This window comes from Sinocyclocheilus anshuiensis, unplaced genomic scaffold (genome assembly GCF_001515605.1).
Source record: "Sinocyclocheilus anshuiensis isolate Anshui unplaced genomic scaffold, SAMN03320099.WGS_v1.1 scaffold86, whole genome shotgun sequence".
Classification (NCBI taxonomy): Eukaryota; Metazoa; Chordata; class Actinopteri; order Cypriniformes; family Cyprinidae; genus Sinocyclocheilus; species Sinocyclocheilus anshuiensis.
In genome coordinates, this window is record NW_015547662.1 from 2,016,328 (window position 1) to 2,042,925 (window position 26,598).

Consider the following 26,598-nt stretch of genomic DNA (forward strand, 5'->3'; position numbering starts at 1 on the left):
TATAATATTATATTTTATTTCAGTTAATGACTATTTTATTTTAAGTAATGAAAATGTTTTATTATGGTTTTAGTTTTAGTTCACAATAATAAACCAGTAAGCCAATAAGAAACCACCCAGGATGACGTTTCAACCACACTGATTTCCTTGTTAGCGGTTTCAAATCGAACAGATGATGTCATTGCATGCTGAATTATGAATGGTTTGTGTTTTGCAGCGTTTCAAGCAGTAACATTTTGTGCATGAAGTGGACATTTATTATTGCTGCATTAAAAACATATTGTTGGCTGTGGACATTATGATAGATAGCATCATTTATAATTTGTTTTGGTTTGCTCTCTGTGTTGTAGAGCGTCAGTCCTTAACATTCAGCGGAAATGGATATGCACGGTACAGGCTAATGGAGAACGAGAATAAGGAAGAAATGAAGCTGTCCCTCAGACTGAGAGCGTTCTCCACCCACGCCACTGTCATGTACGCCAAAGGCACAGACTACAGCATACTGGAGGTGAGTGTGTGCTCTTAACCCCTTCAGTCCTTCCAAGAAAAAGAAGAGAAAACAGAAAAGGAGTTATTCTGGAGCCGGGAGAAGAGAGGGGAGCTCTTTCTCACGCATTCCAATTTGGTGAGGGAAAACCACACAACTGACAGAAAGAGCAAAGGAGTCTGGGACTGAAATGCAAGCAGTGTCATCTCCCTGCTGTTACATTATAATAATAATCTGATTCTGATTATCCCGGAAGAATCATTCCTCATTTCATCTGTTAAAACAATTTAACTGCCGGAATACTACAATATCACACCTGAAGTACTTCACAGAGTCATCTTTTTGGCTGTTTAAAAATAACTAATAAACTGCCTACTTAGACAATAACTTTTATAGGCACACATTTTTGGCCATCATAAGCTAGTTTTCAGTCCAAAAAAGATGATGACACAGAATATGCCTGTGATGCCCAAAAATGTGCAAAAATAAAACCTTGCACATCATGCCCCAAAACATTGCATTTGCCTTGGTTTGTCCATTTAGGTGACTTACTAGGTTTTGAGAGATACCCATTTATATATTTATACATACAACATGCAACTTAAAAGGACAGGTTCACATAAGCTGATTTATTTTATTTTATAAATATAATTATATTTTAAGAATTATTTATCAGTTTATTTTTAAGAAATGTAATAATATATAAATAATTATTTAAAATATTTTGACTGTCAATAGTGAATGTGGATTTGACTTGAAATACTAAATATTTTAATTGATTCCAGATGTTTGTCATTTTAATATAGGGTCAGCATGAAAGACAAGACTGTGTGTGTTTGTTTCAGATTGTGAACGGCCGCCTGCAGTACAAGTTCGACTGCGGCAGTGGTCCTGGTGTGGTGTCCGTGCACAGTACCCAGGTCAGTGATGGAGAGTGGCACACTGTCTCTCTCGAGGTAGATGGCAACTACGCTAGACTGGTCCTAGATCAGGTCCACGCTGCGTCTGGCACTGCTCCGGGAACTCTGCGCACACTCAACCTGGACACCAGCATGTACTTTGGGGGTCATGCACGGCCGGCGTCCGGCTCAGGAAGACTTGTGGTAAATGGGCTGCGGGGTTGTCTGGAGGGGATTGTGTTTAATGGGAGGGAGCTGCCGCTGTCTCAGGTTCGAGGGGTTCACTCCGTCCTGGAGGAGCTGGTCGAGGCGGCTCCCGGATGCAGCTTGGCTCCTCCAGTCCAGGGCTGTTCCAGTAACCCCTGCACTAATGGAGGCACATGTTCATCACTGCCTAATGGAGGTATGCATGGTGTTTTTTTTTTTGTTTTTTTTTGTAATTGTAGTTCATTCAAATATAGGACTGACTAATGTGCTGTGCTTTATTGTGTGTTGTAGGGTATTTCTGTAAGTGCACCGCTGCGTTCATGGGCACTCACTGTGAAGTCACGATCAGCCCCTGTGCCTCTAACCCCTGCCTCTATGGAGGCACATGTATCCCACGAGGAGGAGACTTCTACTGCCAGTGCAGAGGACAGTACTCTGGGCAACGGTGAGAACACATGCGCATGTGACCATAGGAATTATTCTGACACTTGAGCAACCTGTATGGTGTTCAGATACTTTGCTTTAAATTTAGAAAAATAGTTTGCTCTAAACATGTGATTGTGCTATCTTTCTTTTTTGCTGACTCTGTTAGCAGATAAATGTGTCTACTTTTCATTCATTTTCATTTTAAATGTTAAATGACTCATTTGTTCCTAATGCTTTTAATTACATTTTTTTTTTCTTTGACCCCATAGCAGTACATCCTGTTCCTCTGTTTGAACATTTTTTAAAGTTTGATATTTAATTTAATTTGTTCTTTCTCCATTTTAATGTCATTGAGTATAGTCCAGATATGTAGCCAAATCAGAATGTAAGCTCTGTCAATATTTTCATTAATTAAACTTCATTAATATGCATGATCTGACTCAAACTAAAGAAAAATACTTCAGAAATCCATGCGGCTTTCTCAGTAATTCCTATTAAATTGGAAATTTAATCAGAAGCTTTGGGAGGTGATGTGATTGATAATCAAATTTAATTCAGTAAGACAGAATCAATTTTCTCTTTGAGAAATTTCTACTGCAATTAAAAACTATCCAAACACAGTTTTTCTTATTTAAAGTTTATCTAAAGTTGTGTGTTTGTGAAGTTTCTGAATGACATTTTGGCTCTTTGTAATTTTCTATCAGGTGTCAGCTGGGTCCATACTGCACAGATAACCCGTGTAAGAACAGCGGCAAGTGCATTGATAGCTTGGATGGTCCCGTGTGTGAGTGTGATCCAGGTTTCCAAGGAGACAGGTACATCTTTTGACCCATCTAATAAACCTGTGAAACTCAATTAAATATATCAAATGAGCATCATGAAGAGCTTCTTTATGAGATGCTACTTCGACTGAGATGTACCTAGATGAGAATTTTTTAAATGAAAGAAATTAATATTTCTATTCAGCAGTGATGCATTAAATTGATTCAAAGTGTCAGTAATTATACTGACATTTATAAAAGATTTCCATTTCAAATAAATGCTGTTCTTTTGAACTTTCTATTCATTGAGAAATCCTGAAAAAAATGAATGACAGTTTCCTCAAAAATATTAGGCAGCAATGTTTTCAACATTGATAATTATTTAAAAAAAAAAAGTTTCTTGAGCACCAAATCAGGATGTTAGAATGATTTCTGAGGTGTCGTGGACTGCTGAAACTTTTGCAGTAAATTAAATAAATTACATTTTAAAATATATTCAAAAAGAAAACAGTTATTTAAAATGGTCGTATTTCATAATATTACTGTTTCTACTCTATTTTTGGTCAAGTAAATGCAACCTTGGCAAGCATAAGAGACTTCTTTCAAAAACATGACAAAAAACTCCAAACCTTTGAATGATAGTGTAGGTTGAGTCTGCAGCTGTGTATTTACAGTACAATTTATGTGTGTGTGTGAGTTTAGGTGCCTCAGTGATGTAGATGAGTGTCTGAAGAACCCTTGTGGCAATGGTGGTCACTGCCAGAACACGTACGGCTCCTTCAACTGTAATTGCTCTGCGGGCTACAGTGGGCGCCACTGTGAACTCCGTTCCGAAATCCGCAACGAATTTGTCTCCACCTCTTGGAACATCGGCCTGGAGGAAGTAATCGGAATCGTCGTCTTCGTTGCCAGCATCTTTCTTATCGTCCTACTGTTCGTTGTGGTTCGCAAGCGCATTTGCCGGCGCTCAAAATCCAAATCTGACGATGACGACAAGTTCGGCGTAGGCACAGGAGCCCCACACGCCTTCCTCCAGCGGCCGTACTTCGACTCCAAACTCAACAAGAACATCTACTCTGACATCCCACCGCAGGTCCCTGTACGGCCCATCTCCTACACTCCCAGCATTCCAAGCGACTCCCGCAACAATCTGGACCGCAACTCATTTGAGGGCTCGGCCATACCAGAGCACCCAGAATTCAGCACGTTCAACCCTGATTCGGTGCACGGGCACAGGAAGACAGTGGCCGTCTGTAGTGTAGCACCTAACCTGCCTCCTCCCCCACCCTCCAACTCAGTGTCTGATAGCGACTCCATACAAAAGCCCAGCTGGGATTATGACTACGATGGTACGTACGGAGTCCCATCTGCAATCCAAGTGTCCTGCGTGTGACTTCTAAGACAGTCTATTTAATGGGCTCAGTGAGTGAGTGAAAGTTTGTGTGACTGTTGTCTTCTCCTCACAGCTAAAGTGGTGGACTTGGACCCGTGTTTAGGTAAGAAGCCGGTGGAGGACAGTGCCTGTCACCCTTACAACACTAGAGGCAGCATGTCTGAGGTCCACTCTCTCAGCTCCTTCCAGTCCGAGTCATGTGACGACAATGGTACGTATGGAACAGAATGCATTTGCTTTCACTCATCTTATAAATGACTCCTAGATTGTAACCAGCCAGATATACTTGTCAGACATTCTTATGCTTTTTTTTTCAGATTTCAGAATTATATATACTGTATGTTACTCTGTAAACCAACTGAAAAAAAATATTATGGAAAGAATACAGCTACTTTAGTAGCCAAAAAAGGCTATATTTGGAATAAAACCACCTAGTGTACTGCATACTGTGATACATAGAGACAGTATACAACAAATGCTGCCTATTAATTTAAAAACAAATTTGTGAAGAAATAGATAAAAATCTATTCAAACAGTAGTGCTGCATTAGTGTGGACAGTATTAGCCACACCTGCAAACTTGTCTACTTACTGCAAAATTTGTCATTGTGACGTTGAAATAGGTCCAAGGAGATTCAAAACCGATCAAATTATGTTTTATTAAAGTTCGGGAGCAGCACGTTCAGATAATCAACTCAATTAGCACAATAGTAAATATATATATATATATACAGATACAGCCAACTTACTTCTGTCCCACAACAGTGCAGCACAACATTTCTGTTGATCCTGATTACTGTATCTGAGGGCCCTTTCACATGACTTGTGGCAGCGTTCCCCGGTGCGTTGAACTGAAGGGAACAAACTGTCAAGCAATAGCATTCCCCCGGCGCTGTTGCGGTCAGGTCAAACCTTGTAACAGTGCTTAAATTACAAACAGTTTCAGTTTTGAACCATTTGCTGCTGACCTTTTGAAGCAAATGGTTACTGCACAGTTTGCAGGATGATATCATTATTATGCAAAAATAAAAACAAGATAAGAGAGAATCTGATGCAGTGTGAATCTAGTCAAAAGTGTGTATATCATCACTCACGCACTATAATCCTTATATTATGCATGTTAGATATTGGCCGATCAAAGCACCAAATGATGCTTGTGTTGAGAAATGCATTGAAACTAGGGATCCCTGAGGATGGCAGTGTTTATTTAAGTTTTATTTATATTATTTATTAATATTTTAAATATTTGTTTCATTTTAGTTTAACTTTTAGCAATTTTATGTGCTTTTGTGGATCTCTTTTATTTAATTTCCATTTTAGTTCTTATTTCAGTTAGTTGCCAAGGCAAGTTTTTCTTATAATTTTTACATTTTATTTTATTTAAGCTTCATTTCAATTACAAAAAAAAAAAAAGATTCTTATTTTTACTGCAGGATGCCATTTCCTAAATTAAGTTTTTTTTTTTTGTTTTTTTAAGCAGCAGTGGTTTGAAGGGGGAGAATTTCAAACAAGTTGTAGTACTGTAGATAACAGATTGTGTGAAAACAAGAGAAGTTACATCTCACAGTTTTTGCTATTTAAGCTTCGCCACTATAAACATCAAAAAAACAATAACTGCCCAACTCCAAAAGTCAACTTTTTAAATCTCGTCTCAAATTCTATTGCTGCACTTCATTCAACTGTTTTTGAATGCATGAGCACATGTCTGACAGACATTGAACAATCATGTCTGAACCTGCTATATAATTTTTTAAATATCGTTTTGCACACCCTGACATAAGTCATGTGTAAGGGACTACAGTTATCTAACCATTGACTCTTGACCCTCATTTGACCTTTTCAACCACTGACCTTGCCCTATCAACTCCCCCACTGAACCTCTGATGAACACTAATGCATTATATTAAATGGATTGTCCATATTTCCTTATGGCCATGTACCCACATATTCCTCTGCTTCTTTAATTTTTCTCCATCTGCTGGTTTTGGTTTGGGGCTAGAGAGTGTCTTTGTTCTCTTTTATCTTTGAGAATTTTCCTGATCCTTCCTTCTATCTCTCTGTTAATGTGTGTAATCATGAGCACAGTGTCAGCGTCATTCCCACCGTCCTCCACCAGAGCTCAACCCAGACGTGTGCCTTCCCGACACAACTGAATCCCTCTGCCATTAACCCATCCCTCAGATCACACCCTTGTCAGAAGCCAAAATCCCATAAAACCTGTTCGTATCTGTTGTTCTGATGGTGCCAGTAAATCAGTTCCAATCCATCAGTTTTGTCAGATGTCAGAATGCAATGTCTCATCGTGAGAAACGCTTTTGTCTGTTTCTTCTCTCCCTTGCAGTCTTGACTTCCAGTGTTTCTTTCCAGTCATGTTTACTTGAAAAATTAATGTTAGATTTCTCTTATCTGCCCTTCTTACAAGCCTCCCTAGTGACAGTAATCCACCTTGTCAGCTCTGTTGACTCGGTGGAGAATGAAGGTATTCTTTTGCTGCTTCATTGCTGATTATTGGCTATCTGTGTCATTAGTGTTTGGTGGGTAATTATTAAAGGGTTAGTTCACCCCAAAATGAAAATTAGGCTGCGTTTTACTCACCCTCGCTGCATCCTAGGTGTATATGACTTTCTTCTTTCAGACGAATCCAGTCGGAGTTATATAAAAAATTGTCTTTGATCTTTCAAGCTCTATCGTTGCACTCAGCTGGTGTTGCATTGCTTCAGTCCAAAAGACGCGAAATAAAAAGCACCTTTCCATAAAAAAAAGTGTCTCACACGGCTCCAGGGGGTGAACAAAGGCCTCCTGTAGCGAATCGATGCGTTTTTGTAAAAAACGCAGCCTAATTTTCATTTTGGGGTGAACTAACCCTTTAAGTCTCCAAAATGCCATTTTCTTCACCCATATCACATCTAGAAAGACAAAAGAAATTAAAAATGACCGATCACATCTTCTATCAAATGCATCATTAGCCAATCAGGTGCCTCATTTGATTTCAGTGGCACATGATTGTTCAGCTCATTTGAGATGGAAAATTGCAGTCTTTCCAAGACTGATTTCACCTTCAGTCTTTCACCTGTTTCTGTGCAAGCAAATGGCATGAAGATCATCTCATAACTTCATGGCCCTTACATTTGTATCCACCTTGTACTGCACTCTTTTTTTCCAGAGTGTTCTTCGGTCTCCTATTATTTGACATTTTCTCTTTCTCTCTTTTCTATGCAATTCTGTTTGCTTTTTATCTAAAGAGTCATTCTCGGCTCATGAACACAAGAACCCAAGAGGTGATTTATTTTTATTTTGTACAGTTTGCCTGATGCCTTTCCATTTGATTTCATTTTGGCTTGGGTACCCCCTTCAATATAACAAAACTCTGCATGTCCACAAAATCTGTGACAAAAATAGTCTGAAATAAACTCACTTCTTTTGGTAGCGTTAGAAATAATTGGATATTGTGCAATTTTTGTCACAGCTTTTCATCACAAAAAGTTTTTTGTTTTCCCAGTTAAACATGGTATTGTCTCCCTGAAATTCCCTCAAACTGCTCTATAATAGTAACCTTAAAACACCCTCCCTAATAATATAATGTTTACAAATTAATCTTTGAAAGTATTGACTAATTGTCATATTTTGTCAAGGTTGTTTTGTAAATCTACAAACAATAGACATATTCTGAGTTACTGTACATGCGTGGTGTGTGTATTTGTGTGCACTCTGAATGATCTGCATTGTTTTGGTGTGATACTGACATTGCATGCTGGTTTTAAATGACCTGGCTGGTATTAACTGTGTGGTTTATGAAGGGTTGAAGTCAATTCAACTTCATTTAGTGCACAGAAAACATTTTTAACATTTTAACAAAACACAAATTAACATTTGACGAAAAACATTTGCATTGAAAGATTTTCTGTTAATTTTAGGTCAATTTCAAGTCGACATTATTAACATTATAGTGTATTTGTTATATTAAGTTATTATTATTATTATTATTATTATTATTATTTAATATAGAAACAAGAAAATCCTGCACATTATCCCAGCTTGCAAAAAAATAAAAAATAAAAAAATATATTTTCATTTTTATTGAATTCAATTATTGATAATAATGCATTTTAATTTTATTCTTTTTTTTATTTTATTGTCAATAATACATTAGTGCATGTTATTATAAAAAACTCTTCATAATGTTAGTTAACATTAGTGTAATAAAAGTTATGTCAATTATAGCAAATAACGGCAGAAGTGTTATAAGAGCTTGCAAAAAAATAAAAAAATATATTTTCATTTTTATTGAATTCAATTATTGATAATAATGCATTTTCATTTTATTCTTTTTTTTATTTTATTGTCAATAATACATTAGTGCATGTTATTATAAAAAACTCTTCATAATGTTAGTTAACATTAGTGTAATAAAAGTTATGTCAATTATAGCAAATAACGGCAGAAGTGTTATAAGAAGGGATTATGGCTGCCATTATTTCAATAATTTCCTGCTCAACTTCTAATTTCTATACTACATTAATGTTAAGCAAAATGGGTTATGAATGCCTTTTTTTTTTTTTTTTCAAAACTAAAATTGACCTCTCTGAAGTTGAATTGATATTGACCCCAGCCCTTCTTATTTGTGTAAAACCTAATCTAATCTTTTTGTTGTTGTTGTTTTTGTTTTTTGTATTGCGGCCTGTCACTGTGATGCTTACTATTATTTTTGTCCGACAGGCTATCATTGGGACACATCTGACTGGATGCCGAGTGTTCAACTTCCTGGAATCCAGGAATTTCCTCAGTATGAGGTAGTGGAGGCCCCACCCACCATTTACAGTGACCCCGCCCTGTTGGACACGGACTACTATACCGGCGGATACGACATTGAAAGCGACTTCCCTCCTCCACCCGATGACTTTACTTCCCACGACGACTTGCCCCCTCCTCCACCCGTGCCGGAGTACGGGGATCGCTACGGCACATTGCAGCCCACCACGCGAGCGCTAAACAGCGCCCCCTCTAGTCCCGGAGGATCTGGAGTACGCCAGCGACCGCCCTTACCCCAACTCTACAGCCTCACCCAATTCCTACCCCACCACCATTACTCGTCAGAGCCCGAACCCCAGACCAACCCCACCAGCACCATCACATCATCCTCCACCGGAGGATACCGGCACGGAGGCTTCCCGCTGGGCTATGGCCGCGACTTCGATCCCCCCGCTGCCGATAACATGTCGCTCTCGCTGTACACGTCCACGGCATCCTGCTCGGACATGTCCGCCTGTTGCGAGGAGTCAGAAGTGATGATGAGCGATTATGAGAGCGGCGGAGAGGAGGAGGGAGCGCAGTTTCAGAGGCTCATCATACCGCCGCTGGACTCTCAACAGCAGCAGCATACTGAAGTCTGACACTGGATCCAGAATATCAAAAGTGCCTAAATGAAACCCTGCTACAGGAGACTGACTGTGTGTTCAAACCATAACCACACCACATACACGGTACACAAACGTAGTCTTACACTTAACGTAAATGCCAAACATCCAAACGCACACATTGTATACATATGTATCTCACTCAAGAGAGGTTTTGAAAAGACGTGCTTAAACACGAGTTCTCTCCAGTAGCTCTTGTGGGCAGTTATTCATATTATTATTATTATTTAACAGTATTGGGGAGAACATTAGACTTGGCTGTGCCATTAAATAATATGTTGATCATCATGCACAAGATCATGCTGAGATGTACAATTTACACAGAAAATATAACTGATATATTGTCATGGATAATGGGAGACAAGCATCATTTCGAGCATCAAGGTGATATCTGTATTTGTATAGATATAACCATGCAAACTGATTTTTTATACAAATCCTCATTCATTTGTAATGTAAATTTTAATGTACAGTTTTGATTTCAAGGTTTTACTAGGTTTTTGTAGATATTTTTTGCTTTTTTTTTTAAAAAAGAAAGACAGGAAAAAGTAGTTTACCAACTCAAATGGTGTGTATCAGCCTTACTGTATGTCCATTCACAAGCAAAGAAAATAATTTTTAAAAATACATAAACAAATGTCAAGGATTTGAATGTGTGATCTTCACAACACATGTTCATTTCTGAAAGGATGTCTGCATATTCTTGTGATGTGTTATGTTTTATTTTCTTTCTTTTTTTTTTGTTCTTTGTAAATTGTGACTTTGGAACATCTTTATTTTTTGACCATGAAAATGGGACCCAATATATTTATAGTGCGAGATTATTCACAGACATGTGACTTTTTCAGGGTCTGCGTTTGTGTGAGCAATGCTATGGTCTTGTTTCATGATTTTTATTAAATACTGCCACTAGCTTAACTGCTTTACTACTGGCAATAAATTATTCTCTAAAATGGGTGTTCGTCTTGCATGCGTTTATTTACTTTTCATACACACAAAGACACTTAGGCAGAACAATCAAGATATTCAACTTGAAATACTTCACTTTTATAAAGGGAGATCAATGCTTGAATGTGTTGATCTGTGATTAGAGCAGTACATGCTGTGTTGATAGCAGTTTAGATGCATTATTCCTGTCAGAAAGTGAAGGCAACTGTCTGAAACAAACAGTTGGAATGATCTTTAGAGACCCTTAAAAAAAACAGGTCATTGTTGCTCCTTATAAAGGTATCTATTTATGATACAACTCAGGGCTGTCCAAACTCAGTCCTGGAGGGCCGATGTCCTGCAGAGTTTAGCTCCAACCCTAATTAAACACACCTGAACCAGCTAATCAAGCTCTTACTAGGCATAGAAACTTCCAGTCAGGTGTGTTGAGGCAAGTTGGAGCTAAACTCTGCAGGACACCGGCCCTCCAGGACCGAGTTTGGACAGCCCTGATATAACTGATCCAAGAATAATCAGGGGTTTTTTTCCCTTTTCTTTGATGCTTAAACAATCTCCAAGCTGAACTACTATACTCATGCCAAAATCCTATAAAGTGTGTTAGTCGCACATAAATTGGCTAGGCACATTTCCCAAAAAAACATAATTTACCACAAGTAAAATGCCTAAACATTAGCAAGAGAATCAGACCACCCATTACATGAATCTAAACAGATCTCCACAGTTTATTAGAGATAAGGGGACGGTTAATCAATTGTTAATTATTAGTAAATGTTGATTATTGTAAAGCCATCATACACTATATCAGAGAATAAATAACTGTTGGTAAAGACCTCTTTACAATGATAAAGAGGTACTCTACAGTCTACATTAAGCCTACTTTGAGCATAACTTACAGTATAACTGCTGTAGAGAGATGATATTTTCTTAATATTGATACTGATTTAGCAAGAAACGTGTGACCCTGCAATACTTCCTACAAATACTGTTAACAATTCATATTTAAGTGACTATAACATATAGTCTATAAAAGAGTATAACATACTTTGGTTAAAATTTCTCAATGGTAGTGTAAAAAAAACACCCTTTTTACCGTCAAAAACAGCTCTGCAGAAATCAACCCGTTTTTTGCATGTTGCTTTAAATGCTAATGAGCTCTGCTGAACCCGCCCCTCTCTTCTGTGGGGTGATGAACAGTGCTCTGAGAGACTGTTTACTTTAGCTGCATTTAGCCGCAAAATTTGCTAACTAGCAAGTTATTAGGAACAGCTATTGCAAAGATTCATAAAAAATAAATCTTATACTCACTTCTGCTGTAAGTGAAGCTGGATCACGAATGGTTCGGGCAAACATAAACGCATTTAGGGGCGCATTCCCTTCACAAACAAAAGTAATCCACTGCGTCTTCAGCGGCTCAGATGTCGGGAGTAAATGACGATTGCTATGTTCATTATTACATCTAACAACAAAACACCTCAATCGCTATGGAGCCATTCTTGTCTACTCCTGCTCCAGCGTGGAAACAATGGCGGTCGGACTGTTACAGCTCACTCAGGGCGGGTCTAAGGTAAAATGGCCGTGTCAATCAACTATCTTTTTTTTTTTTTTTACTTTCAGAAAACATAATACAAACATCAGGGAAAATCTTTGACAACTTTTATACTTACACTTACATCAACAACAAGATAAACCTGGGTTTAAGCTCACATGAAGAGAAAAGCATCATAATAAAGTTAACGTGTCTTTAAACACATCATCATAAAACATTAAAAAAAAAACTTTTTTTGTTATTTATCAATCTAAGAGATTAAATTACAGAGTTGAATTCAGCAAGGAAAAGTGTAAGACACAAAGAGGACTTACGCCATTTTTGCTTATGGATAAAGAATTTTGCATACAAAATAAAGAAATTAACAACATATTCAAAAGAAACGTGTTTTGGGTTTTCATAATAACAAATAATATCTTTGAGGGCAAAATGGTACACCTCATTCATAGTGCCAAAAATATAAAAACTTAAATCGACCCAAAATTTGTTAGTAATGCTACAATCAAAAAATAAATGGGCAGCTGTTTCTTCTATAAAACCACAAATGAACAATTCTCATCAATGTCAGAATATTTAGTAATGGAAGAGTTAACGGGATAGATTTTGTGAAGGATTTTATAATGGACTTCCTTAACCTTGTTAAATATACAAAACTTACTGGGCAAAAGACGAGCTTTTTTTCCAATTTATATCAGTTATAAAGTGTCAATCAACTGTCGTGGGAGCGGCCTTCGTCCGTGTGACGTCACACAGACAAGAAGCTGAGAACGGCCTGATTTGAAAAAGGGGATATTATTTTTAGGGATTAAATAAAATCCACCCAGTGTTTTTTTTTTAATCTGGTTAAATGATTTCCCCCTTTCTCAAATCGAGCCGATCTCAGATGCCTGTCTGTGTGACGTCACACTGACAGACCCCTCCCAGGATAGTTTGATTGACAGTAGCGTTTCAGCACAGACTGGACTGGCATCTTACCTTAGACCCGCCCTGAGTGAGCTGTCATCAGTCCGCCATTGTTTCACCGCTGGAGCAGATGTAGACAAGAATGACTCCTAATATCAACTTGTGGAAAATGAGCATCCTATGACCCTTTTAATAAGTAAATTGAAAAAAAAAATCTGAATTTTAAAACACTAAGGCAACCAGTTTCTGGGCTTACACAGCTCTTCTCTTTCTTTCACAGTGTTTTACAGTTCATTGTTACACACAAATAGCGTTTCAGAGTTATGCATCTCTTCTGGATAATCTGTCTTACCACCAGCAAAGACACTTATCCACTATACTGAGCATGTCAACCATGCACTTCAGCCCCATTGATGAGCATGATGAGCTCATCATGGCCCTCCCTGCAGGGCGGTGGTGGGCAGTAATGGAGGTGGAAGATCTATCGTACTCATCATCTAAGAAGAATGAATGCGGGGACCTCACTTCAGACCAGTGGTAGGGAATAGTGGAGGCCCCACAAGGAGTACCTGTTTCTCCTAAGTACCAACAGGGAGAGCCTGTTTATTTAAAATAAATAAGCTTTATTTAACAAAGGATGTCATCTTGACACCCTTTCCCCTGAGGTCCCTAAAGGGACCACCAACTACTGCGAAACTTTGAAAGGAGCAACAGTGCCTGCCTCGTGCCCTGGGGAAGCACCTGTTCACCCCAAGTCCCCAGAGGAAACGCCTGTGCATACCTCATCCCAAGAGGAAGCACCTGTGCCCACTTTGTCTCAAGAGGAAGGACCTGTGCCCACCTCGTCCCAAGAGGAAGCACCTGTGCCTGCCTCATCCCAAGAGGAAGCACCTGTGTCTGCCTCGTCCCCTAAAGAAGCACCTGTGCCTGCCTCATCCCAAGAGGAAGCACCTGTGTCTGCCTCGTCCCCTAAAGAAGCACCTGTGCCTGCCTCATCCCAAGAGGAAGCACCTGTGTCTGCCTCGTCCCCTAAAGAAGCACCTGTGCCTGCCTCATCCCAAGAGGAAGCACCTGTGTCTGCCTTGTCCCCTAAAGAAGCACCTGTGCCTGTCTCATCCCAAGAGGAAGCACCTGTGCCTGCCTCGTCCCTCGAGGAAAAACTCGTGGCAGATGGGTCACTACAGGGAGCATCTGTGCATGCCAGGCATCAACTGAGGGGAAAACTGAAAATCCCTGAAAATATTAGACTTTATCTAAAAAGGGATGTCATCTTGACACCTTTGCCCCTAAAGCCCCCAAAGGGACCACCAAGGCCTGCCAAGACCCTGAATGGGAGCACCACTGCCTGTCCCCAGAGGAAGGACCTGTGCCCACCTCGTCTCAAAAGAAAGCAACAGTGCCTGCCTCAACCCAAGAGGAAGCACCAGTGCCCATTGCATCCCCTGAGGAAGTACCTGTCCCGGCCAGGTCCCCAGATAAAGCACTGGTGCATGCCTCATTCCAAGAGGGAGCACCTGTGGCAACTGCATCCTCAGAGGAAGCACCTATGCCTGCCAGGTTCCTCAAGGGATCACCAGGACTCTCTGTGTCTCTAAAGGGAGCAACCAGGTTCACTTGGAAGAGGCCGTGCCCATGGAGCACTGGATATTCGGTAAGTCTCTCGTTTTTACTTTTCACTTTAACATTACATTTTTACTTTTCAATTTCACTTTACTATTACTGTTTTTTTTCGACAGGACAATGTAGATGTGGTTCAGCATCCGCACAAAAAAAACGTGTGAGAAAAGACCCCAGAGACTCTCCAAGTTTCCAGCACACCCTGAAGTGGCCATGCCCATGGAGCACTGAAGCTTTGGTAGGTCATCTCTCATTTCATTTAACTTTTCAGATTTTTTTTTAAATGATAATATCTCTATTTTAAAAAAAAATCCGTTGTATTTAAAATCCTTTGTAAATATTTAGATTTTGTCTAAGGACCTCTTATTAAACCTGCCTGCCTGCCATTTCATTATGATGTCTGTTCCTTCAACAGGACAATGAAGATATGATTCAGCTACCTCTGCAAAAGAAACAATGTATTGGAAAAGGATGCCTAAGGATACTATAAAATGAACAATGGAACAACACCTTGTATATATAAAAAATAAATAAAAGTGTAAAACACTACAACATAGTTTAAGCCAAAAAATAGCTAACTTCAATGTGTAGTCTTTATATTATAAATATGGATACAGTGAAGCCTAAACCCATGTTGAGAAATCAGAAGATGTTACTGTAGTTCCAAAATAAATATGAATATGCATTAATCACTCACAAAAACAAAACAAAACACAGATTCAGTATTCCTCAAAATGAATAAAAATAATGCTACTCAGAATATGACGCAAACCTGCAATAATTAAATATGTTAAATAACACAAATGTATCTAATCCCATTTTATTAACTAATGTCTTTGCTGCTGACCTTTGATGATCCAGTTCAACCATCCTAATAAGCAAAAATGACTTTAGAGAAACTAACAATTGTGCTGTTTTTTTATTGCTGAAGAGTGTTTCTTCTCCTGCGTTCTACTGTACAGACGTGAATTTACTTTTGCTTCAGCCTGAGGTTTATTCATTACACTTTTTGGTGTGAAAGGGCTTTTATATTTGCTATAAATAGAACTTCTTATATTAAAAACAATCAAGCCCTGCTTATATTTAAAAAGTAACGCGAAAGTAATATAACGCATTACTTTCCATAAAAAGTAACTAAGTAACGTAAATAGTTACTATTTTAGGGAGTAACGCAATATTGTAATGCATTACTTTTAAAAGTAACTTTCCCCAACACTGGTTGTTTAGCACATAACTGATAAAGGCCTGTAACTGAGCTGACTTAGCGCAGAGGATCCTGAACATTTTCAGGTGGCAGAATGTTTGTGTAAGAAGCATCTATCCAGCAGATGGCGATATTGTAGCGCAATAGCCAAGCGCAAAAGCAAAGAGTTGTAGCCTGAGCAAAGTACACTTCCTGGATGCTGAGCAACCGCTTTGTTGTCGGAATCCTGTACATCACAAGCTCCCAATAACAGGATATTTTCAAGATTTTGGTAAGCATCTACTTTATTGTTTTCTGACATTTAAGTTTTAGGTGTTGTGTTTTAGTCAATCTTTACATGGTATCCGTTGAAAAGCAGACAAAGAAACGCCATGCATATACGGCTGCATAGCTTTAATATTTTTATTAAATAGACGGTGCACTCTTGGATGTACTTGTGCAGTTGAGTAGTTCAACTTCAAATCTATTAAATAGACATTCAGGTTTCTCAAATGTATTGTTATATTCACCATGCATTGGCAGGGCACGCGGAACTTGACCTTCATTACAATGGCTATGTCACCTTTAACGTTACAGTTGGGCGCTTTGTGAACTCGCACGTTTGGAACACGCTGTCTAGGAAGACAGCTCACTGGGTTTTATGACTCACAAAGCCATTATGTGAATTATCTACAGCTGTAAGAGAGATCTTGCTGGTTTTGACTTGACAAATTGATATATTACGCTGCATTTTTTTCAGCTCGTGCAGCTTCTGATTGGCTGGTCGTGTGAGTCAACAAACAACAAAGAAAATCCACCCGGCATGCGGCTGCAGTGATCATTCTGCCGCCTCCGAGGGCCGGTTATAACGCCTTATACGTCTCCAGTTACACTTCCACCAGCGTCCTCTGGAGAAGAAACCTTTTTTATCCTTAAAAGTGATGTTTAAACGTTTGGAGATGAACGGAGACTGCGTGGACGCTCGGCGCGAGGATACAGCAGAGTAAGATGAGCATGACGACTGTTGCTGTGCAGCTTTCCGAAGTCATTGACAGTTTAAAAACAGTATTGAATTCACTAACGCTTTCTTTTCTTTTTGTTACTATGGTGTTTAAATATATAGACTGACATGTTGCTGCTTGTTTATTATTATAGCATTTAGGTCTATTACCGTGAAGGGTTTTAATTTAACGTTTATTATTTATATGAGCATTTATAATTTTTTATTATTTATATGTTTAGTCTATGATTCTTTATTACAGTTCTAAATGAATAAAGTATAAATGGAACTAAAGAACAGACCTACACAAATCTGTGTAATCCCATTAATTATATGAAATACAGTCAGTTCAATCATGTTTGTCCAGTGCTGCTGTGGTTGGGGCATCCGGACTGCAGCCCATTGAGGTTGATGCTAAGACTGAGTCACATGCCTTCAGATACAGCCTGAACTACCCCAGCATTGGCCACTGCATCATCATCAACAACAAGAACTTTGATCCCAACACAGGTGACACTTGTTTTGTGCTGTTGAAGGTGTTTTTGTGAAGGTTGTCAGTTCAAATGCTCATCAAACTCAGATGATTGTTGAAATGCATTTACCTTATGAACAGAACGGTGAACAAATTTAGTTAATGTATTAGGAACGTACCGATATTGAAATTTTTGCTGATAACTATGAAGGTGATTATTTATTTTGATGTTATGGCCTATAATGGTTCAGTGGCCAGAAAAACCTTCACCTAATTTGGTCTTCTAATTTGGTGTTCCTGCACAGGTTTTTATTAGGGGCCAAGCACCGAAGTTGCAGTGGCACCTATTGTATCCGTTAGCGTAATTTTTCTTCTTCCGCCGAAAGTCTATGGCAGCCTCTAGAACCGCTTGCGGGAAAGTTGTGAAATTTGGCACACTGATAGAGGACAGTCTCAACATTAACCACAGCAAGTTTGGAATCTCTAACTCCAACTCTCTAGCGCCACCACTTATCCAAAGTTGCAATTTCTTTATGCTAATAACTTTTGAACCATAAGGCACAAAATGAAAATTCTTTTTCCCTCTGAATCCTTGGCTTATGCCGAGTCGAATGAACGCCAAAATTCAAAAATCGCTATTTTTTCGCTATTTTTAATTGTTCGTAAAACCTACTTTGTCGAACTCGTCCTAGACGGTTTGTCTGATTCTCACCAAAATTGGCTCAGATCATCTTCAGACCATGCTGGCAAAAAGTTATGGAATTCAAGTTGATTCGTCCGGTTGTATTTATGATTTCAATTACAATCATCTTAAAATTGTTTTTATTACTCATTGTTGCATTTGGTCTGATGCTCCATGCCATGCTTAGCTCCTCAATTTGCCTCTGGAGTGCTTGGCCCCGTGATTGCTGCTTGCAGCTATATTTTCTTTTTGTAACTGACTGGTTGGAGACCTCATTGATCTGATCATATGCACCTCAGTTTTTGAAAAAGCATTATTTGTTGGATACAAAACCTGTGCTAACTGACAGAAAACCAGTTGATAAAAAAAGATTGCATTTAAGACTTGTTAATAATGTAGCATGAGAAATTGATAACATTTTGTAGAATGGTCATTTTTGACTGGGAACACCATAAGTGTAACAGGGTGGGGGGGGGGAAAGTACAAAGACTGTCAAAAAAGTTTTGGTAAGTAATTATACCCTATGTGAGTCAGTAAGTTTTAGACAGTGTGTGACAACATTAACTAGCATTTGTGGGAGCAAGAAAATCCTCTCCGGGTCAAAATGACCAGAACACAACATGAGTGTTAAACGAAATAAATAAAATCGATAGTAATAAATGCTACAGTGAATGAAGTTGAGCAGCATAACGCTATATAACTCTAAATATCAGTGTTTCCCCTAGATTTATGGCTTGGGGTTGTTTTTTTCCGTTTTAATTTTTCTGGACTCCTTGTTAATGATTAAATTAAATGTTATTAATCAAAAAACATGTCTTAGGGCCCTATGAAATGTTTTTATTTTTTCCAACCTTATGTTTTATTGTTACCAAATTCTGTGTTTTAACATGTCTAATTATTTGAAAGCATAAAAACAAGTTTCATTTATTCTTACAATAGCCTAATGATTTTTCTGTGTTGTGTATTTACATTTTTAAGGCATAAAACAGTCATTTAATTGATCTTTTAATTAATGAAAATTTAAAATATATATTTTTGGAAAATAAAGGGGATTTAATATTACAATTAAAACATTGAAGAAATATTGTATGATTATTGCTGAAAAATAAGGTTTTAATAATTTTAGTAGTTGTAGTAGCCTATTACGTACATTCTACTGAACAATAGTAATATATTTCTGCCGCAATGTCTTCAAGTTAAACCGAACTTTTATTTTGACGCGTTGCCATGAATACCTTTACAGTCCTGTGTTTATGTGATATGATGAGGATAGTTTTACTCAAATGAAACGGCAAAATGCTCACAAAGTGACTCTCAGAGCAGTTCTGGAGATGTTGTTCATGTATTTATGTCCTCATTAGTGAGACGGCAGACGTTATGCGCATCGGGGCAGAACTCCGCTGTGCGCGATACAGAGAGCGCGACCATGTAACGTAGAGACAGAAATGACAGAATTAGGGCCGCCCCCCTAATATAATGGCAGGGAAAACACTGAATATTATATTTATATATTCAGTATATACACAGATATATATGAAAATGTACATAATTTTTAAAATAACCAAAACAAAAAAATCATGCTTTGTACTTTCAGTCATGTGTAATATAGCCAATGGTTATTTGTTCTTCACTTCTTTCAGGCATGAACCAACGCAATGGCACTGACGTAGATGCAGGAAATGTAATGAATGTGTTTCGAAAGCTCGGATACACTGTGAAAGTCTACAATGACCAGACAGTTGTGCAGATTAAGCAGGTTTTAACAGCAGGTATGGCGTATTCAACTCTGCACAAATTCTTAAAAAAAAATCTAATATTCTGTCTCTTGGCTCTCAGATCTGTTGGCGTGGCAACTGAAATATTACAAAATTACACTGAATCAGTTGTCTATACCCAGATTTGATGGTAATTGATAATTATACTCTGTTTTTTAACAATTGTAATTGTAATTATTCGTGGCTGTTTGTTGTTTTATCGCAGTTTCTTGTGACGACCACAGCCACTGTGCTTCATTAGTGTGTGTGATGCTCAGTCATGGAGATGAGGGAGTGTTTTTCGGCACTGATACGTCTGTGGAGCTCAAACAGTTAACTAGCCTGTTCAGAGGAGACCGCTGCCCATCACTAGTGGGAAAGCCTAAACTTTTCTTCATACAGGTATGTCCAGTGTGTGTGTGTGAGAACAGATGTGAGTGTGAGGTTTGTAATGAGCGGGCTTGGAGTACTTGTTTTCACTCTTGAGATTTATGAAGGCTATGTTTATCTAGGCTTGTAGAGGTACAGAACTGGATCCTGGTGTGGAGACTGACAGCTCAGATAAATCTATGAGGATCCCTGTGGAGGCGGACTTCCTCTATGCGTACTCTACTGCACCAGGTACAGACACAAACTAACCACACAAACGCTTCCTGTGAGTATCGGATAAAATATTCACAAACAGAATGTACTGTTCAAAAGTTTGGGACCACTAAGATTTTTATTTTTTTGAAAGCAATCAATTCTTTTATTCAGTCAAGAACAGATTAAATTAATCAAAGGCTACACTAAAGACATTTATAATGTGATAATGTTATTCAAATAAAAGCTGTTCTTTTTAACTTTCTATTAATCATTTTCCACAAAAATATTAATCAGCGTAACTGTTTTCAACAATAAGAAATGTTTCTTAAGTTGCAAATCAGCATATTAGTATGATTTCTGAAGGATCATATGACACTTACAATCTGGAGTAAAGATGCTGGAAATTCAGCTTTGCATCGCAGGAATACATTTTATTTTAAATATCTATTGACTGAAAACAGCTATTTAAAATTTTAATATTTCACAATATTGTTTTTACTGTATTTTTGTGTATAAATGTGGCTACTGATAGTATTTATTATTTTTTAGGACTGTCAATTGATTTTAATTTGCAATAGAATTAATTGCACGATATGCTGATTAATTAATCAACCAAGTCATACATACATGCATATACAGTGGGTACGGAAAGTATTCAGACCCCCTTAAATTTTTCACTCTTTGTTATATTGCAGCCATTTGCTAAAATCATTTAAGTTAATTTTTTTTCCTCATTAATGTACACACGGGTTTCTTTCCTCTGTCAGGTTACTACTCCTGGAGAAACACGATGACTGGCTCTTGGTTCATTCAGTCCCTTTGTGAAATGATAGCAAAGTATGGCAGAGAACTAGAGCTCATGCAGATCATGACCAGGGTCAATCATAAAGTGGCACTCGACTTTGAGTCGACCTCCAACCTGCCTGGCTTTGACGCCAAGAAACAAATCCCCTGCATTGTCTCAATGCTCACCAAAGAGATGCACTTCACTGCTTGAAGGGACAAGGGAACTGTTAGAGCTTTTCCAGCTTGTTCTATCAATATCACAGCTATAGTGTACGGGTTGAGTTTAAGACCCTTTTTTTCACAGGAGCATTAGCTGGATGCTCAGTTTGGGATTTCTCTGTCTCAGGACTGTTATTGTAGTTCACATTGGCATTTAAAATATTGTACGTGAATATAGGTGCTCGGGTTTTTGTTTACCTTGTGACTATATACTGTTTTTCGTGTCCTTTGCCTCTGGTTTTCTAATCAAAATCGAATAATGAGCAATCACCAGTGGCAGGCCATGTTGGGATTTTTAGAATTACAGTAATCAGGGATTTTAATAGGCTATTGCGCTAGTTTGACTGTTGAAAGGGAATCAGAGTTGGGCATTAAATCGGTAAGATCTGAGATTAATCCTAATTGAAGGAGAGCCAGTGTGCCTATTTTAATATGAAAAGCAAAAAAACAACAATCAGAACTATTCCCAGGTGCCTCTCACTGAACCATGTTAACAGATTTTGATATAACTTCTGAAATGTTATGTGTAGGTTTCCATTAAGACAAAATGATGCATTTTTAGACATACTTGGGGTTAAATCAAGTCACGGTATCAGTGGCATCTGGTGCATTCCCACAGAAATAAAAACTTGTACAAGCATTGACAGCAATGGATTTAAGTTGAAGTCTGTGGGTTTAACAACCATCACTGTAGGTGCATATATAATACACTTTTTGTGGTAATGGACACCATTATTACCACACTGCTTAATTTTGTATTTAATCTGGAATGCTCGTTGTTTAGTCCTTTCAAGATGATTATGAACAGCCTGATAGCAACAGTCATCTGAGAAAAATCGCATAGACTTCTTTCAGTTCAGGTCATGCATGCATTGTGTGTTAGATATGAGATCCTAATGTACACATACATGGAAAAACATACTGTTCATGTTTATTGCACATATTTTTTTTCTCTCTCTCTGTGTGTAAACTAGAGCTTTTGTATGTAATTAAACAGCTCTGCAGTGCACTGGATGATTAGTCAATATCTAAGCAATAAGGTACGAGAGGCCGTGACTTGTTCACAATACAGCACGCCTGGAGTCCCTTACTGCTTTTATAAAATGGTTACCACAGAGTACAAATATTAAAACCAAAAATGTATGCATGCTACTTTTTTGAAGTAAATTCATTAAATTATATAATTCTGCTTTTCTGTCTTTTAGTTTGGAAGCGTCATTACAGTAAATTGATGGACATACAGTAACGTTATCTTACCTGAAACAAAAAAGAAACAAGAAATACAGTCATATTTCCTCCGCTGTTCGGAACTGGGCTTTCACACAGACACACACATATCAACCTACCTCCCATATGAGAAGACAGCTGGAAGGACGTGGCCTCAAAATTAAAGGTGAATGACGCAACATAATGCCAACAAGGGTCACTCATAATTCATTACACAAAGTTTTTAGCTGAAATACATGGAATAGATTTTACACTATATTATGTTGCTAAGGGTGTTGCGCAGGGATGCACAGAACCTTTCGTTGAGTATCGTTTATAGCTTGTTAACTATTGAAAGGTAACTTCTGTTGCGTCGTCACTGACAACTTGTTTGGGGAAACTCCTGTTTACTCTGTTACTGAAGCCTGATTTGTTAACGTTTGTGTAGCTGCTTAAACCTATGGCGCTTGAGCCTGCCAGAGGGGGGCGGAGCTGACTGCTATATAAATCGGCCCGGAGCGCCATTTCATCAGAATCTTCTCCTTCAGCGTCGAGACCATCTTTTCGTGGACTCTGCGATAAAGCAGAAGAAGCTGAAGCAAGAAGCTCAGCCTGCTCTCCCGCCGTGGAATCAAGCCATCAGCAGTGGAAGGAGTTTCCCTGCGGCCATCCGGTGACAGAAAAAAGGAGATGGTCCTCACTGCAGAACACAAGATCCAGGGTGCGAGGTTGGATCCAGATCCAACTCCTCTCACCTTACATATACCTAAACCTACCCGTCTCCACCCCCTGATCCCTGAACCCACCCATCTCCACCCCTAAACCTACCATCTCCACCCCCTAGATGTGGATCCAACCCCGCCCCCTGGATCTTTGTTCTTCAGTGAGGGGCTACTGGAAAAAAGGGCAAATTTCTGAGCAATTTTCCAAGCGCGTTTTTTTTTAATGTCGCTTTGAGTGCAGCTTGTGCAAGGAACCCTTGCACGAAGCAGACGGTCACCATGAGTGTGTCGCCTGTCTGGGGGTTGCCCACGCAGAGGCTGCACTCACCGAGGCTTCATGTTCTCACTGCGAGAACTCGCTCGCGGATCGCCTTCTTTCATGAAAGTGGTCCTCCCCGCTCTGTCCTCCCGACTCCTTTCTCTCCCAAGAGGAAGAAGCAGCGGAACAGCAGGCTATCTTCTTGGCCTCTCGTGATGTTGCGTTGGCCCAGCGCCCGCGTGCCTCACTCCCCTCGCAGCGCCTCATATCGCCGGTGTGCTTTGCACGTGAGGATCAGCATCCTGGTCGGATTCGAGCGGCCTGGTTTTCGTTTGGCGCTTCTGAAGAAGGGGTGGTCATCAACGACTCCATGTCCTTGACGGCATCTGACGCTGACGAGTGGGCGTGGGGGTTATCAGGCAAGTCAGGGAAGTCTGGCAGTCCCTGTCTGTCAGTGCTTCCTGTCTTGAGTCACCCAATGACTGTAAAGTCGTTCTTCAACCACGCAGCGGTTATGTACTGAAGGTGCTCTCAACTCGTTTAGAGCCCAGGTCATTTTCCTTTTAGCCCTCCCTGGAACAGATGGCGAACAAGGTCCCAATTTGTTGTGCCCTGTCCAGGCACTACGAGTTTACATTAAGCGCTCTGAGTCTTTTAGACAAACAGAGCAGTTGTGTGCTTTGGAGGCCGCTCTAAAGGGCTGCTGGTCACAAAGCAAAGACTATCTCATTGGATAGTAGATGCTATAGCTCTGGCCTATGCCTCAGCTGGCTTGCAATGCCTTATAGGTGTGAGGGCCCATTTCACCAGGGAAAGGCCGCCGGCTGGTCGTCGCTGTCTACCTTTATTAGATTATACATTTTGGACGTCCCTGCCCTGCAGACGTGGGTCTCATCCGCTTAATGTTTACCCCCCCCCCCCCCTTTGGAGTGGACTTTGAGATTTGTAAATTTGTAGATCTTTTTTATGTCCAAACATACACACTACACACTGACTAAAATTCAAAAAGTGAAAAAGCATAATAGGACCCCTTTAATCAAATGATGTTTGGAAACTATAGAAATTTATTTCCAGAGGACAGTTGAACCTATAATGTGTGTGTTTGTTGGTTCCAGGTTGCAAAACGCATATTATTCTGCTTCCAGTGTCTATAAATTGTGTAGGACACTGACAGCCAGTGAGACTAGTTTCTTGAATTTCTGGGTATTTTTATTTAGAAAGTTTGCTCAGGCGGATCAATAGCCTTAGGCACAGGTGAGAGTAAACGACAATGGAAGCAAGGAGAGGAGTTTCTCATCCATTAATCTTTTACCATATACCTCATTGCCTTTTCAGTTTCATTCTTTCAATTATATGAAAATCATTGTTGTACTCTTAGTAGCAGGTCATAGAGTAGTTCTTTATGGTACACATTATATTGTAATGGAATCTTTTTGCCCACGTTGATGTTTTTTTAAATATAAAATAAAATAACATTTTTAAATAAAAAATGGCACCAGAGAATAAAATATTGGGCAACAAAGTGGCCTTTTTATACAGCAACTCTGTACCACAAGTCACATTTTTCTTGTGATTAGTAGAGTATTAATATTTTTTGTGTTTTCTTTGAGTTTTTAACCTACAAACTCAACTTAATTTTATGTGTAATATCGCAGTTTTCACCCATTCCAAGATCACTCCCACTGTCTTGGCTATTCTGTGGAATATGAACCAGAAATACTACAATTTCACTGTGTGAAGCTCCCTTTTTTTTAACATAGGCACTGTTACAACGTTAATGAATAGGAACCCAAGCACTATTAAAAGACAATGCCATCAGTTTATTTCTCTCTTCAACACCCACATGCTACAAATAATTGTTTGCACAATTTACATGAATACAATAAAGATGTACAAACATAAATAGATAACCTATATACAAGGTTTAATCTCCAGGAGAGAGGCACATTTGAGATGTACCGAGATTTCAAAGTGCAGTTAGTGGAATCTGAGTACCAACAAGAACCAATTTGTGATGTCAGTTCACTGTCAATTTCAGTGAAAATCTATTATTTAGATACAGAAAAGACCTGTTTAGACCAGATGTCAAACACATAACCATACCATTTGTTTGTTACCATAACAAAAGCATTGTGACTCACAATATAAATTTAAATAGTAAGCACTGATAAATATCCATTTACTGAAGTTTAATGGAAACCACTCTATTTTAAATAAGTGTTGAGAAAAATATCTGCACATGGGTTACAAATCAGAAACCTTTTTGGCATTTGTCGGTTTGTTTTATATGATCTTGCAGGTGTGTTCTGGGTTATTACACTCAAGGCATTCACCGGCCTAAAGCATTGGGGTGGTTCACTTCCAGTTGCCATCACAGATGAATAGCAGGGCTCATGAAATGTTTGGTATGTGCTTCGCTGGTGGGACCATACTTCACCTCTTCTGAGAGATGACTGTGGCACCTCCAAGTGGTAGAAATGACAAAAGTACCAGCCGCAGTGGTCCTTCTCTCCCCACCATGTGAGTGATGGAACAGCATGACAGAACTGGAGCACCTCCTTCATAATCATCACCACATTGCAAGTATGCATGTTTGGGGTGTTCTAGTTCACCCTCAGTGTAGACGGGTGTCTCTCTCACTCTTTCTGTAGTTGTTTACATTTTGATTTTAGCGTAGAGCTGGTCTATCTGCTCTCTGAAGTGGTTTCTCAGCTCGGTTCTCTTTGCTTTCAGTGTTGGCGTGAGGAGTCCATTCTGAACCGAGAACATTTCCATGTGCAGGGCAATGTCTCTCACCTACACACACAAACACAGAGATAAGAAAAGAATAGAGTCATTCTTGTACAGGGGTCATCAAACTTTTCTGACCCAGGGACCCCAGTAAAAAAAAAAAAAAAGTTACTTTTCAGATTAACAATATTAAGGACAATAATAATTTTAATATTAACTATAACTATATTATTTAGGGACTCAAAATATTTATCATAATTATATTTAATATATATTTCTGTATATCTCAAATTATACTATTTATAACAATTATACTATTGGTAGTAATAATAATTGTAAAATACATTTATACAAATTATATTTTATATCTAAACTAGTGTAGACCCAATTTCTAAATTAA

General features: G+C 38.8%; 3 protein-coding genes across 7 annotated transcripts in view; 2 read left to right on the forward strand and 1 right to left on the reverse strand.

The window, feature by feature from the left end:
* The window catches only part of LOC107702333 (protocadherin Fat 1-like), a 113,421-nt gene extending 102,878 nt beyond the window's left edge, over window positions 1-10,543 (forward strand). Inside the window, exons 22-28 of the mRNA XM_016504616.1 lie at window positions 351-508; window positions 1,333-1,789; window positions 1,885-2,038; window positions 2,724-2,834; window positions 3,483-4,129; window positions 4,247-4,384; window positions 8,889-10,543. Coding sequence (XP_016360102.1) covers window positions 351-508; window positions 1,333-1,789; window positions 1,885-2,038; window positions 2,724-2,834; window positions 3,483-4,129; window positions 4,247-4,384; window positions 8,889-9,562 — 2,339 coding nt within the window. The 3' untranslated portion in view covers window positions 9,563-10,543. The remainder of the gene's footprint in view (window positions 1-350; window positions 509-1,332; window positions 1,790-1,884; window positions 2,039-2,723; window positions 2,835-3,482; window positions 4,130-4,246; window positions 4,385-8,888) is intronic.
* LOC107702334 (long-chain-fatty-acid--CoA ligase 1-like) overlaps window positions 10,335-26,598 on the reverse strand; it is a 37,271-nt gene continuing 21,007 nt past the window's right edge. For 3 of the 4 annotated variants that reach the window (XM_016504617.1, XM_016504619.1, XM_016504618.1), the window contains exon 21: window positions 25,279-26,264. In XM_016504617.1, the coding sequence (XP_016360103.1) occupies window positions 26,124-26,264 (141 nt within the window). In that variant the 3' untranslated portion in view covers window positions 25,279-26,123. Of the gene's footprint in view, window positions 10,347-25,278; window positions 26,265-26,598 lie in introns of those variants that run through there. The other variant, XR_001635750.1, reaches the window with a different exon arrangement.
* Window positions 15,959-22,426, forward strand: LOC107702336 (caspase-3-like). Of its 2 annotated transcripts, none has more exons than XM_016504620.1 (7): window positions 15,959-16,075; window positions 16,544-16,786; window positions 17,151-17,293; window positions 19,578-19,706; window positions 19,918-20,093; window positions 20,204-20,312; window positions 21,044-22,426. In XM_016504620.1, the coding sequence occupies exons 2-7, from the start codon at window positions 16,725-16,727 to the stop codon at window positions 21,271-21,273; spliced, it is 849 nt and encodes a 282-aa protein (XP_016360106.1). In that variant the 5' UTR covers window positions 15,959-16,075; window positions 16,544-16,724; the 3' UTR covers window positions 21,274-22,426. The 2 variants fall into 2 exon arrangements, with proteins under 2 accessions (XP_016360106.1, XP_016360107.1); XM_016504621.1 differs by having other exon boundaries at window positions 16,553-16,786.